The sequence below is a fragment of the Aquarana catesbeiana genome, linkage group LG03 (assembly GCF_042186555.1).
Source record: "Aquarana catesbeiana isolate 2022-GZ linkage group LG03, ASM4218655v1, whole genome shotgun sequence".
Taxonomy (NCBI): domain Eukaryota; kingdom Metazoa; phylum Chordata; class Amphibia; order Anura; family Ranidae; genus Aquarana; species Aquarana catesbeiana.
In genome coordinates, this window is record NC_133326.1 from 153,327,355 (window position 1) to 153,343,189 (window position 15,835).

At 41.9% G+C, this 15,835-nt stretch overlaps 1 protein-coding gene across 1 annotated transcript in view; it reads left to right on the forward strand.

Annotated features, from left to right (window-relative positions):
- LOC141131772 (uncharacterized) overlaps positions 1-15,835 on the forward strand; it is a 759,715-nt gene that overhangs the window by 733,976 nt on the left and 9,904 nt on the right. The window contains exons 97-99 of the mRNA XM_073619424.1: positions 3,116-3,172; positions 8,508-8,699; positions 9,608-9,664. Of these exons, the coding sequence (XP_073475525.1) occupies positions 3,116-3,172; positions 8,508-8,699; positions 9,608-9,664 (306 nt within the window). The remainder of the gene's footprint in view (positions 1-3,115; positions 3,173-8,507; positions 8,700-9,607; positions 9,665-15,835) is intronic.

A 15,835-nucleotide genomic window follows, 5' to 3' on the forward strand; every position in this document is an offset into this window, starting at 1 on the left:
TGTTCCTCCAAAAAGCACATGAAGCATGAAAATGCAATAAAAAACACATAAAAACTCACTACAAAAACACACTAAAAAGCACTTAATATCTCAATTACACTGTTGCCTCATTGTATTAACATACAAGAAAATGCACACATTGGTCACTGAAACTAATACTGTGGCAGTGTTAGCTAACACCCTATTAGGAAAAAAAAACTACAAACATATTTATGTAGAACAGATAAAGCTGCTGAAAAAAAAGGTTATCAAATGATTGATAAATTGTTAATCTGTTGGAAAGCTGTTGCAGATGTGACACTTACCAGTCAGATGGTGGTGGACACATGGCTTATTGGAAAACAACAGGAACACAAAGACAGAAAATTACAATATCACCATGTATTTCCACTAAGAAGAACATTTCATTATACAATAACACACTATTATACAATTTGAGAATTATACAATTTGAGAATGGTTGTTGCACTTATGTCGGTAGCAGCATGCTAACATATTTAAAAAGTTTATTGTAGAAGAAGGTCAAAGATTTAAACAGCATTTCTAATAAATTATGTACCCTTTTTGTAAAAGGTCTAATTTCCCTACTGTATGTTCCCTTATCGCAAATATGCCTTGCAATTATTACCTCCTTATTGCATATATACATTTTCCAAACTACTAATGTTAATTTCTGAAAACACATTTGGTTTTAATTTGTTATAATAATAAACTGTTATTTTTATTGTACTTTCTCAAGTGGATAAACCTTCTGAACATGACTAAAGTATCCTCTGGGGGAAATATACCTTTGGCAGGGTATCTGTAGTGTTAAAAAGACCATGTAATATAAGAAAATGTTCCTGAGATATGGAACCCAAAAGTTCACTGGGAAACTGATGTTTATAGGCATGTTGACTTCCAGGGACCCTGCAGTTGATCCCCATATCATTACGCTTCTCAACATTGATGTAGAGCAGTGTTTCCCAAATCCAGTCCTCAAGGCGCCCCAACAGGTCATGTTTTCAGGATTTCCCTCAGATGAAACGGCTGTGGTAATCACTAAGGCAGTGAAACTGATCAAATCACCTGTGCAAAATAATGGTAGGCCTGAAAACATGACCTGCTGGGGCGCCTTGAGGACTGGAGTTGAGAAACACTGATGTAGAGGTTTAAAGGAGGAATCCATGAGAGCTCCAGGTTACAGCAAAGCTTGGCACTCCTGAAAGTGTTGCTTTTCCAGCAGACTTCTGCGGACCATTTCTCAGTAATAGGATAGAGAATAGAAAGGTATATCTTATTTACATGTATGCGTTCTCCTAAAACTTTTTTCTTATGTGACAGTGTCTCTTTAAGTGTTACTTAAAGGTCAAGTCCACCCAAAATTGACATCTCTGCTATGATTTGATATTAGTAAGTTAAATCAGCCTTTTGCCTCTTATGTGTCAGAGGAACACCAGGATAAACCATCTTGCCACTGGAAGCCTAAAGGATATGAGAAGCTAATTTTAGATTAAACCACTTATATTCACCCAAAAATGTAGGAATTGCTTTTGAATTCAGTTTTGTGTGTGTCACAAGACTGTTCAAACCCATTTGCATAGTATTACTTAGGATTCCCACATTATGCATGCTCTCAAACCTGCCCTTAAGATTTCCTGAAGAGTTCACTGTGTACATCTCTTCAAAGACTGGTTTAGTACTTGTAGTGGTAAACTGTGTGCTTCCATAAGGAGATCAACACAACATAGCCTATTTATTGCAGCTTTGAGCAGTTTTTTAGAATGTCCTCCACCTACATTTAAATGTATACCTGATTATACAAACTATTCATGCCTCTCTCATTTTCTCCATTCTAGCACTTGGTGCTTGCATGTTAGGCACAACTGACTAATCTTTGCTTTACTGTTGCTTGGATTGCTTTCTCCTGCAAGTTCTCTCTTCCCCCATCCGTTTTACTAGTCACTTTAAAAAGAAACATGAATGTATTCTTTAATATCTAAATAAAGGAAGTGTGATGCCAATAATTAATCTATTTTAATGGATGGCTACTAATTAGCTTTTTATTGAACAGTTTTATTTTTAAAAAACCCCCTTTTTTTTGCGATTGATTGTAATTTGTGTATTTGACTTCAAAGCACTCACATGGCTTCTGTACGGTCATTTTCAATGCCTTTTCTGGAATCTTTGGTAAAATGCATTAAAATCGAGTTTCTATTTATTTTCCACAGCAAAGGGATGGGGCAATACTAGCTAGGACATTGAGAAGTGGGCAAAAACCATAAAGCCTAAGGCTCCATTCACTCCAGAGCATACTGGAATTGTGGGAGGAATCGCACGATTCTGCCCACGATTCCAGAATTGCGGCAAAACATTGGACGCTTGCGATGCTATTAATTCCTAATGGCACCCCAAATGCGGTGCGATTTTGCAGTGGTGGTTGAGCAAAATGTGCTAAAATTGCAGCAAAAATCGCAACGCCAAGTGCTCCTGGATTTGTGTCAAGATTTGCTACAGGTGCTTCTTTGTAGTGAAGGGAGGCCCATTCAAATGAATGGTGCAGCTCCAAAAATGCTCTACATAAAAACATAGAAAAAGCTAAAAAAAAAAAATGTGGTGCAGCAGCTGTCGCTGTACTACGCTCAGGTGTGAACAGAGCCTAATTTTTATTGTGTTGTATGAATGCATGCTTCTGTGTAGACAGTGTTTTGCAAACATACAAAACATTGTTTTTGCTGTGTATCAGTGCTCAGTACACCAGTAACACCTACTTAGCACATGCATGGCCTTTGAATGAGTCCACTTCTTTACCTAATTTGCTTGGAACTCCCAGACAATTTTAACACCACACTGCTGTCTGCCATGTGACAAATGCACTCACGTTTACAATTTTTTTTTTTTTTTTCTTTAACAACTTTCAGGCTTAAGAGCGAAGATTTAGAAAATGTCAGAAAATTAAATATGGTGCTTCAGTAACATCAAGCATCTAACTCCTTTAGATGACATATATAAACAATTAATGACATCTAGTCATTTTGCCTATGCAAAGAAAAATGATAGTACAATTTATATATCTTGATCACTAGCCTTTTTACCATGCTTTCTTCTTTTCACTTTCATCTCTACACATCTATAGCTGTTTTGCAAACAACACCAGCATCCCAACACAGAATAAGTGATCACATCCAACCTGGTGAGTCCTAACCAAATATACCATTATCATGTCTATTTACCAGTTCACAATATGGTGTGCTTTGTATTTTCTTCAATTTCTTTTTACAATATTAATGAATGAGTGTAAATAGATGGTCTCAAACCCTTGAATTAACCATTAAGAAAAGTCAAGGGCCAGTATTAACAACCTATCCTGCAGCACCCATGGCTAGGCGATGGCTTCCATCTTCAAGATTCCTAGGAGCGAGACATACTGTAAATCTATCCTAAACATAAGCAGTAGTTTTCTCTGGTGAATGCAAGTGGCAATAGGGGTTCATGGTAAGGGTAAATGTTGACAGGTGATTTCCTGCTATAATGCAGGTCAGCAATATCGCATTTAATTAAGCAGTACACTTGGCAGTTCAGAAGCTGCATTTGATCTGCATTGTATTGCAATGTTTCTTTGATTGCAGCGTGTCCTGTTGAGGTACATTCAAACTGCACTCAAAACAGGTCAAACACAATTTTTTTCTTGTCACAAGTATATTCTATTCAGACACATCCATGAATAGCAAATGCAGCCTTTGAAAAGAATGCCCATCAAGTCCTAACTATGATTACTTCTTACAATGCTGAACTTACATTCATAACACATTTAGCACTACAAGAATGTGAGCCCCCCCATAAGTACATGTATCAGGTATTCACCTGTCATGCAATCTTCATATGATGGTAAGAACTACAGTATAGACAGCCATTCATGGATTAACACTTTCAGACAACACAAGTCTTTGGATGTTTGAATCTAGCAATCAAACAGTGTACATCCTTAGCATGACAATGTAGCGCGCTGCGCTTTGTGAATGTCCCGACGGGGGGGGGGGAAACTTCCGGCTGAATTTGCCACGGTGAACTCACCCAGATGTGGGAGTAGGTACCTGTCAAAACCAGGTACCGTTCCCCCAGTGAGGTGCTAAATGTGGCAGCGGAAGGGGGAGGAGGCAGACAAACAGAGCTTCCCCTTTAAAAATTTTGGCTTTTCTTTTGACCAGTCGAACGGAGGCTTTTGCGTGCTTCACTTGAGCTAAGAGGGGAACAGAGCCAATTGGAGGTTGTAGTCGAGTTATAGCTGTATTAAACCCAAAAACAAAAATGTATTATATTGCAGCTTACTAGTTTTTTTGGAAGTGTTTTTTTTTTTTTTAGGCTTTTTTCCTTTATTATCATCTGTTAATCTGGCACGTAAGTCTGTTATTTTTCAGCTTCCTTTAACAGAGGGTTGGGACTACTGACCGGGGTTCTTACAATGGTCAGCTCCTATTAATTTACATACACCGTTTATCCTATAAGGAAAAAAAACCTTGTCAAGTCCATCTAAATCTGCTAGTGCATCTGAAGCCACGTACACATGAGTGGACTTTTCGATTGGACTGACAATTCGACCGTGTGTGGGCTTCATCGGACCTGCAGCGGACTTTTTCGGTCGAAGATCTGGCGGACTTTAGATGTGGAACATGCTTCAAATCTTTGCGACAGACTCGAGTCCGGTCCAAAAAATCCACTCGTCTGTATGCTAGTCCGATGGACAAAAACCGACGATAGGGCAGCTATTGGCTACTGGCTATCAACTTCCTTATTTTAGTCCGGTCGTACGTCATCACGTACGAATCCGTCAGGCTTTGGTGTGATCGTGTGTAGGCAAGTTCGGTCGTTAGAAAGTCCGTTGTAACTCCGTCGAAAGTCCGTCGGAAAGACCGTTGGACCTTTGCTGTCAAAAAGTCCGACCGTGTGTATGCGGCATAACACTACCCTCTGCCTATTTTGACAATGCTGCTGTCCAAAGATGGCTCTGTTGTTCTCCCCCCCCCCCAGACTGCAGACACCCTAAGTCAGGACATGTCTTACTGGCCAGATCAGGTGAAAATAAAGAAATGCCTAAAATAAAAAAAGGAATGCAGCCACCTAATTTAAGGATTGGTAAACTGCTGTTTAATATTGCTTCAAGTACACTGATTACACAGGAGACACAATGTCTAGCCTTAGCATTTACATCTTTACTAGTAAGTACAATAACACATTCAAGACCGTGAGGGGAAATTTAATTTCACAGACTTTTTTTTAGGGAAATGAATAGCCATGGCCTTTTTTTATTAGTTGTATCATTTTACCATATTTTTTCTTTACTAATATTTAGCTAAATGTAACCGGTTAGGTTTTGAAACACAATCCTTCTCTTTGGGTCTTCTTTTGTTCATATATACTGTATGTACTGTATATATGGAATTCAGTCTTACTACTTATTGTCTTTTACTTCTTCTTATCTTTTTTTCTTTAGTATTTTTTTTCCTTTTTTTTTTTAACACTCATGTACTCTGTGTGCTGTAGAGAAGAATAAATTGGCAAACTGGTAAATCAGTATTAGCAATAGAGATGTGCAAACATCTGTAAATCATAGAAATGTTTATATTGAGCAACTTCTAATAAAGTTTTCAATAAGTATTGTTTACAGGTGAATTGACATAAATTGAATCTTCTTTATTATTGTCCATTGAGGACATAGAGCAGCGATTTTAATAATGCTTAAAGTGAAACAATAAAAATGAAATATTATTTACATATTGTGCCCCAGGGGGCCCCTTAGTATGCCTGTAAAGTGGTGCATCTGTGTGATGTGTAGAACAGTGCCGCAGCAAAATGACATTTTTAAAGGAAACATTTTTATCTCAACTTGCTTGCGGCTGTAATGTATTGCCGGCTCCCGGCAATATAGATTAAAAAAATCAAGGAAAATAACGGCGTGCGCCTCCCCCCCATCCTTACCAGGCCCTTCGGGTCTGGTATGGATTTTAAGGGGAACTCCACGGTAACATTTTTTAGAAAATTGGCATGGTGCCCCTCCAAAATCCATACCAGACCCTTATCCGACTAGGCAGCCTGGAGGTCAGGATGGGGGGGACGAGCGAGTGCCCCCCTCCTGAACCATAACAGGCCACATGTCCTCAACATGGGGATGGTGCTTTGGGGTGCCCCCCCAAAGCACCTTGTCCCCATGTTGATGGGGCCAAGAGCCTCTTCCCAACAACCCTGGCCATTGGTTGTCGAGGTCTGCGGGCTGGGGGGTTATCAGAATCCCGCCCCCCCATGTGAATGGGTATCGGGTACATTTGACACACCAAAAAAGTGTCAAAAAGTAAAAACCACAATAGACAGTTTTTGACAATTCCTTTATTAACCACTTCCCACCTGGCCTATAGCAGATTGACAGCTGGGCGGTGGTTCTGTTATCCTGACTGGGCGTCATATGACATCCAGCAGGATAACAAGCCTGACACACTGCATGGTATGGAGCCTCTGACAGAGGCTTCTTACCACGTGATCAGCTGTGACCAATCACAGCTGATCATCGAACCAGGAAGTACAATTAAACGGCATTCCTCGGTTCTTGCTGCCAGGGAGAGCCAATCGGCAGCTCTCCCTGTGGAAGGGGGGGTCTGTGCTGATAATCAGCAAATTGATTATCAGCACAGCCCCCATCAGATGTGCCCATCAGCTGCCAATCAGTGCCCCATCAATAACGGCTGTTAGTGCCCATCACAGTGCCAATCAATACCCAGCAGTAACACCTGTCATTACCTCATCATCAGTGCCGCCTATCAGTGCCACCTATCAGTGCTGCATATCAGTGCTGCCTATCAGTGCCCATAAGTTCTACATATCAATGCCACCTTATCAGTGCCAAATCATCAATCCCGCCTCATCAGTGCCCATCAGTGCCCATCAGTGCTGCCCCATCAGTGCCCATCAGATCAAAAAATCAAAATTTTATGACAAAAACTTTTATTTTTTTCAAAAATGTCATTCTTTTTTAGTTTGTTTAGCAAAAAATAAAAAACCCCAGAGGTGATCAAATATCACCAAAAGAAAGCTCTATTTGTGGGAAGAAAATGATAAAAATGTAGTTTGGGTACAGTGTTGTATGACCGCGCAATTGTCATTCAAAGTGCGAGAGCAATAAAAACATGAAAATTGTCCAGGGCAGGAAGGGGGGAAAGCGCTTGGTATTGAAGTGGTTAAAAAAGAAAAAGTTCCCACGATGTCCATCTATCTTCAATCACGCCACCAGACGGACCCGAAAAATAGAAGAAAAAAAAATGGAAAAACTCTGCCTCCATGGGAAGCCTTTCCAGCTACTGCTGTCTTTTCCCTTTGCCAGCTCTAATAAAGGCAAGGGCGGGGCCACCCGCTGATGTAACCAGATGACCCTACCCCATCTGATGTCACATGACGTCAGAAGGGATGGGGTCACTCGGTTACGTCACTGTCTGTTTTTTTTTTTTTTTTTTGGTGAATGGGTAAGGGTACAATGTACTGTCGTGTAAGCAGCCTTATATAGTGTGGGGTGTGGACTTTGTACTGTTGGGTACCATTTAAATTTTCCTGTAACTGCCATCTTATCACTGTAACAGTTAAAGCCATTGTAAACTATTACATATGCCCAGTGAAGTGACTGGCCTCAGGTGATATGCGAAGGTGAAACAAATCACCCTGCATAAGTTGTACCTGTTTATCTGCAGCGATCTCTTCTCTATATTTGTTCAAAGTGCATAATTTTTACAGCTTGTCTGAGCTTTCTGGAAGCAGAGGTTGGGGAGCTGAAGCTACACTTTGCAGAGATCAACGAGGAGAGCCAAAAGCTCATTGGAGGCAAGGGACATATCCTTCTCACACAACACACAGTACCAGAGCTGAGGTTGTCAGTCACAAATGGTGTACTGGAGCTCCCTTCCCATCGTCTATTAACCTCCTGGTGTGAGGAAAACTTGTTAGAAGTGACTCGTGCAGATATCAGAGGTTTGAGGCATCAGGCAGAAATTACACTTATGCTAGGTACACACAGGGAGCTGAATGAACAAAACTGAGAGGTTGCCGTATTAACTAAGCAATGTTACTCTGGCGATCCCCCACTGTTCTACTCCACACAGATATCCAAGAATTGCTACAATCTTGTGTCCCCTCTATGGACGATAAAAAAAATATATAATTTTTGTACTTACCGTAAAATCTTTTTCTTGAAGTCCTTTGAGGAACACAGGCCCTTCACCTCTTTGTTATGTACTGCTTGCTCACAAAACTGAGGCATGACAGTTGCAATTTTATGGGGGCTGGTTAATGTTTTTTGTTTATCAGTGTCCAAGCCTTTCTGTAGGTAGCATTATAACCCAAATGTCTAAGAATCACTAAATTACTGTGTCCCTCAATGGACTTCAAGAAAAGATTTTACAGTAAGTAAAAAAATCGTATTTTTTGCATTGATACAAAATGATGTGATTGTTTATGCAAAACAAGTTTTGCTACTTCCTCCACATTAACAGGAAAAGAATTCCAGCTGATTGTGAATTCCGTAGACCCTGATGAAGAATATGAAGACTCTGATTCAATAGAAGAAGAGGTGACCATGGTTCCTGTATATACTGCAGCTGGAAATACAGAGGAAGATATTTACCGTAATGAGACAGCAGCTACCACAGAATATCCAAGTACCACCTCAGAGCTGAAATACAAAGGTAGCAAAATATTTACATGGGTTTGCAAATTTCCCCATCAACCGCAAAGCTATCCGAACAGTGCAATCGTTACCAGCTAAAATACTAAAGCACCAATATTTCAGCTAGTGGGGTTGATTTACTAAAACTGGGGAGTGCAAAATCTGGTGCAGCTCTGCATAGAAACCAATGAGCTTCCAGGTTTTATTGTCAAAGCTTAATTGAACAATCATGAAGTTAGAAGCTGATTGGCTAACATTCACAGATCCACCAGATTTTTCACTCTCCAGTTTTAGCAAAATCAATCCCTATATATGAGAGGCATATTTATACGAAATGGGCCTAATGGGTGTTGGAACTCTTCTCATTGCAGACCTGGCTTATTTCTATCTAGCTGTCAATTGATGCACAGTTAAAACGTTTTACATGGCCAGTAGTTGGGGGTTCTTGCACTGGGTGGCTCTGTCAACCACTCCCTGACAGGGTTTTTAGCAGAACAAAACTGAGGTGAAAAATGCTTCTTTAGCAAATTAGTTCCTTGGGGTCTGTGAACATGAGGCGATAAGGTTTCGCTGGAAAGCGAGGCTCTCCCCGAAAGGAAAAGACCACAATATTCTAAATGACTAGTAACAATGGCAAACTTCACTGAAAAGCATCTACAACGGAAACAGAAGCACACTGCATTGATTTTTTTCCTTACATCTTCATCACACGCCACTGATACTGTGCACAAGTGTTTTTCTTTTGACTAATGACTAACCTTTCTGTTCCTGAAGCTTGGATCCATTTAAATTTTATAACGATGTCTATCATTTCTTATACATATAAAGGAAGCAGGTGTTCAAGGGCACTCATTGCAAATATAATGATCAATATTCAATGTGTTGTTAATTTACCGATAACAGTTCCTGCACTTTATTTCTCTCCAGACGGAAGTGATAAGGAGCTAATGGGACAGTTGCGCAGAAGGAAGCGGCATGTTGGTGGTATGTTTATTGACAGGGATCTGCAACAGAGCAATGATATCATAAACCATACACAAAACATTTTATTTCTTTTTTTATAAAGCATGATGACCTCCCTATCTAGAAATAATCTAGCTTGGTTCTATTGTACATCCATTTTCAAGAGTTAAATAATTTTTACTTCATTACTAACACCTAAGTGGCACAATCACCTGTTTAGACAATTGCAAAAATATCATAATCCCTGATGATGCGTGTATTCCGTGGGCAGCAGATTGCCTTGTAACATTGCTTGTTACCAATAAGGCTTAATGTACACTGGACGTTTTACAACCTCTCCTGAACGATGTAACTTGACAGACAGTAACCGTCATTTAAAAACGTCTGTTTTGCCGTGTTTACATGCCGCGTTTAGCCGCGTTTGCCTAGAAACGACCCTGTGTACATGTACCAATAAGATAACATTGAGGAAAGTTCAGGGGCAGCTGAAAAAATTACCCAACTGCTCCTAAACATCCGTTTACCAGCAGCAGTGTACATGAAGCCTAATAAATGACAAATAATTTTCTAACCTAGCTGGATAAATATTTCCTCAGGCTCATTTACTTGATTGTGTACATTTTAGATTTAGCTATTGAACGCTGTATACAGTAGGCTTATTTTTCCGCTAATGGCACTAGTAAAACAAAGGAAACCAGGCAACAAGAAGTTTAATGCTCTACTTGTGGGGACTGTATATGCCATGGTTTTTTTTTTTTTTTAAAGAAAACAATGTAAAATTTTCATTTTCAATTTTGCCCATAATAAGGAATATAATATGCACAGAACATTTAATTTAATATTTTATAGTAGAGGTCATTATGTGTTATATGACAGTTAACTGAATATTGGCAGTAAGTATGCAAAACATAGTATGTTGAGGGTGCCTAATCTAAAAGTTAATTTGAATGCTCATAAACATGAATGATAAACTTGTAAATCAAAATAGCAGGTCCTGATTTACAAAGGACACATTTAATTTGCAATAAACAATAAAAGGTTTACTCTCCCATGCTAGCGAAATCAAACTTGCTTACACACTTCTTTCCCTGTGTAGTCACAAGGGTAAACACTACCATGCTCATCTGAGCAAACTGCTTCATGTATAAAGTGTCAGCACGTAAAGGTGCACATTAGGGATGGGCCGAATGGACCCATGTTCAGTTCACACCAGAACTTTTGAACACCGTGAAAGTTCGGACCCGGATAACGAACCCTAACGTCAAAAGTGCCCATTTTGAAAGCTTATATGCAAGTAATTGGGCATGCAATGGTTATAGGGGTCTGGGTCCTGCCCTGGGGGACATGTATCAATAAAAAAAAAGTTTGTGAAAACCTTCATTTTTAAATGAGCAGCGATTTTTCTGAATTTTAATGTGAACACATAAAAATGAAAAAATCCTTCCAATATAGTGCCAGAGGGGTCTCCTTAGTCTACCTGTATAGTGGCAGATCTGTACAAAAAAAAATGGCATTTTCCCTGCAAGCTGCCTTTATTTTGGTTATTTTGCTCTGCAACAGCTGGGGAGCCAATGTGTATGATGAGGCCACAATGTAGTGCACTGGGAACAAGATTAGAGATTTTTTGGATACATTCTGGTGTCACTTTGACTTTGGATAGAAGTAACGGGTGCAGAAAAATTGGTCTTTGGGTGTCGTGGAGCCTTCCCACCGTAACCCTATAGAGGTACTATTGATGAAGGCAAAAAAATTGCAATGATATGCATATCAAACAGGTGCTGAAAAATTGGTCTTTGTTAATTGTGCCCATGAAACCTATACCAAAAACATTCTTCCAGATGAATTGATGATTGAACACCCTTAAAGCTAGGCAGCCTCGAAGTCTTGCAGAGATTCCACATACCAAAAAGACTTCATCAGTGACATCAGCATCAGGGGCATCATAGCTGGTAATCCAGGATTGATTCATTTTTATAAAAGTCAAACGGTCCACTGAGTTTGTGGACAGATACGTTCTATGATCAGTAACGAAACCTCCTGCAGCACCGAGTGCCTGTTCTGAAAGCACGCTGGATGCAGGGCAGCCCAACAACTCAATAGCATACTGGGCAAGTTCTGGCTAGTGGTCTATTCTCATGACCCAGTAAGTCAGTGGAATGTCAGCTGGAAAGCTCTCCATCTCTGTTTTGAGCGGCGAGAACTAAAAAAAATCCAAAATGCCTCACTTAGGCAGACACTTTCTTCAACGCTCCTCTTCTGACCAACAGGCGACTCAAAACAACGTTTTCCATGAGAGTGTAACCTACTGGAGTCAGGAAAAATGCTCAACAAAATCCTCTTTAACGTGTCCTAAAGAGATTTTATCTTCTGCACCCTCTGTGGGGACAGGATGAGTTCTGAGACCTTCCCCTTATAACGGTGGTCAAGGAGGGTTGCCAACCAGTAATCATCCTTCTCCTTTATGCCACGTATTCTTGGGTCCTCTCACAGGCTTTGAAGCATGAGGTTGCCCATGCACCCCAAATTTTATGAGGCTTGAGAAGCAGACTCCTCTGGGTCACTAAGGTTGACAGCATTTGGAACTTCCACCTCCCAGCCATGTACTACTCCCAAGGGTCCTGGGGTTGAAAAACCATCGCTTACAGATTGATGCATGTCTTCCTCTTCTTCGAAGCCTATGGAAGTGCCAGAATCCTTCTCCTCATCCTCCTCCCCTCTCTCCTCCTCTGTGTTCTGTGACCTAGCAATGATGTTGTCTGGATAAAGTGGGCCTTGAGAGGAAAGGAAGTCCTCCTCTTCCTCCTGCTGCTCTGCCTCCAGTGCCCTTCCATAATGCCATGCAGAGTCTGCTCCAGCAGGAACACAACAGGGATTGTGTCACTGATGCATGCACTGTCAAGGCTCACCATCCTTGTGGCCTCCTCAAATGGTGACAATACAGTGCATGCATCCTTAATGATCAGCCATTGGCGTAGGGAAAAAAAATAGAGGCGGATTGAGCCTGTCGTTGTTCCGTACTCGCACAGGTACTCATTGACGGCCCTCTGCTGCATGTATAGCCGCTGCAGCATTGCCAAAGTCGAGTTCCCACTGAATTTCAGCCAACCGAGCACTGGCTGTGTATAACTGCCTGAAATGGTTACAGACTTTTCTGGGCAGCTTTAGCACATCTCGCAACCCTGGGTACGTATTTAGGAAACGCTGCACCACCAAATTGAGGACATGTGCCAGGCATGGCACGTGTGTCAACTTTCCCTGTCTAAGGGCAGACAGATGGTTTGAGCCATTATCGCACACCACCATTCCTGGCTCCAACTGGCATGGTGTGAACCACCTCTGGGCCTGTCCCTGCAGAGCCTCAAGAATCTCTGCTTCGGTGTTGTTCCTGTCCCCTAAACACACCAGCGGCATGGAGGTGGTGGAGGGGGTAGAGCTCACAGGTCTGGCATCATCACCACCAGCTCTATCGGGAGACGTGGGGGAACAACAGGCTGCAGCATTGAGCCCTGTCCTGTATCCTTTCGAGTTGCAAGTGTTATCCAGTGTGCTGTGAACTAAATATATGGTCCCTGCCCATGCTTGCTGGACCACGTGTCAGCAGTAAGGTGGATTTTACGGCTGACTGCCTTGCCCAACGATGCCAGAACATTTCTTTCCACATGATGGTAGAGGGATGGAACGGCCTTAGGTGAAAAGTAGTAGCGACTGGGAACCTGCCATTGTGGTACAGCACATTGTGCAAATTCACAGAAGGGGGCAGAATCCACCAGGCTGAAAGGCAGACGTTGGAGAGCCAACAGCTTTGACAAGCTTGCATTTAGACGCTGGGCATGTGGGTGGCAGGGACTGTATTTTTTTGCCCTGCAGCAGATGGGGCAGAGAGATTTGCCGCCTACAGTCTACAGCTGATGGTGTGTTGCTAGGACCTGGGACACCCTGTGCTATACCATTAACCCTGTCAGTGGAGGCTGATGAGAGGTAATGACTCAGTATAGCAGGGGCAGACTGAAGTGGGTAAGGAGGAGGAGGAGGGACAGATTTGTGCCCCTTTTGTGTGGCTTTTAGGGGCTCTTGCCAACGAGCTGAGTGGTTGGACGTTAAATGCCTTGTTTAGCATGTGGTATCCAAATGGCTGATGTTTTTGCCACATTTGATGTGCCTGAGACACAGTTTGCAGATAGCAACAGTGCGATCTACTGCAGATGTGCTGAAAAAGGCCCAGACAGCTGAGCTTTGGGGAGTAGGCCTCACCTTCAGTTTCCTCCTTTGCTCTATCTGGCACCCAGGTATCATCATCATCTTCATCTTCATCATCATTCATATTCATCAATCATCTTCATCATTCATCCATCATCATCCATCATCCATCATCCATCAATCATCAATCATCAATCATCATCGTTCTCCCCTCCCTCTAGGCTCATGTTCCTGTCATCCTCAACCTCAGAACCAACATCTGAATCCAGTAATGGCTGGGCATCATCAAGGAGCAAGTGACTGATGCTGTGGTCAAATAACTCCTCCATGGCTGATGTTGGGGCTATGGCAGAAATAGATGTGGACAAGGAGGCAGGTTTATCCACTTTGGCAACTGCAGGGGACTGCACACTTGTCTCTGCTTGCGTGACAGAGGATGAGGAAGGTTTAGTAAGCCAGTCCACCACCTCCTCTGCATGCTGTGGCTGGATAGCATGGGCAAACTCCCTAAATGGAGGAAATGATGCCCTGCCTGAGGACTGACCACCACGTCCACCTTTGCCTGTGGACGCATTTGTTGCTGGCCCGCTTACAGTGCCAAGGGAATGTCTGCCTCACCTTGTCCTCCCAGACATTATTGGAAGGGAGAGGGCGGTGCTTTTAAGCAAATGTAAAGAAGTGGAAATCTGTACGTAGATGCACTTTAATCAATGTAAAGTGGTGTTTGGTGCACTTTAATTTGAGTACTCATACTACACAGACACACTCCATGGATACATTATAATATACTGCAATATAATGCGCAAAACATACAGTAACTCACACAGAAGTAAATGGCATTAAACTGGCAGTAACGCAATCAAATAGACAGTGTTCAACCATCACTACACTGAAGCTATCTGAACTGTCCCTACTCTAGTTATACACTAATGTAAAGATTACTGACACGGACTCACTATACTACAGTGAAACTATCTGAGCTGTCCCTACTCTAGCTACACCCTATGCAAAGCTGAATGACTATCCCTAGACTTATATTAAACTAATATTCTACACTGACAATGGAAGCAAAATAGCACAGTATAGCACACTAACTAACTCATAGCACTGAACAGAGCCCTGTTCTATCTCTCTCCACGCCGAAATTACACTGAAAATGGCTGCCATTGAAAGAATTTTTTTTTTACTGTGCGGTGGGAATGAGCCTTGATTGGTTAAAGTCATGATGACAGTGTCCAAGCATGACTCTGATAATGCTCTGTGCCCTGATTGGCTGGCTGGCTGAAGCTTTCACTGCTTCAGCCAATCAGGGCTTGCAATGCTCTGTTCAGCGCCGCAAAACATTGTGGTCGGTTCAGGGGGCCGGACGAACGGTGGAACAACCTGTTTGTTCGGATGTTCACTGAACTACTGAACAACAAAAGTTTGGCACGAACTTATGCTCGGGCCGAACCATTCGCCCATCCCTAGAGCACATGTCTGCATCAGTCTCTAATAACCTGTTTTTATAGCTTAATCCTGGGCTATTCTGACAAGCAAACCTCAACACCATCCAGGTACTGTCAGATACGCACGCTCACCAGGACTTCACTAATATGAGCAACCTCGCCCACTTTTGGTTTGGAAGGCTGCTGTAGCTATGCACAGGCATCCTGTAGTTATGCACAGGCACCTGTAGGTATACTTGATACCTGCAGTAGTTTGCCCTCCTGAAAGTGAAAGTGTCTCTTTAAAGCGGTAGTAAATGCAGAAAAAGAAATATAAAATGCTGGGCCCCTGCAAAGTAATATCATAATGTGCTAGTATGCATCACATACTGTATGGATTGCATACATGCCGTTTGCATTGCTGAGCCGCTATGAAGTCACTCCCACATGCAAGCAGGAGTCATGGCCGCGGCAAACAGCTTTGAAGGGATGGCATGAGTATGCCATCCCCAGTGATGTCATTGCCTACAGAGACAGTGAAAATCTCCTAAACGGTGCACGTTTAGGA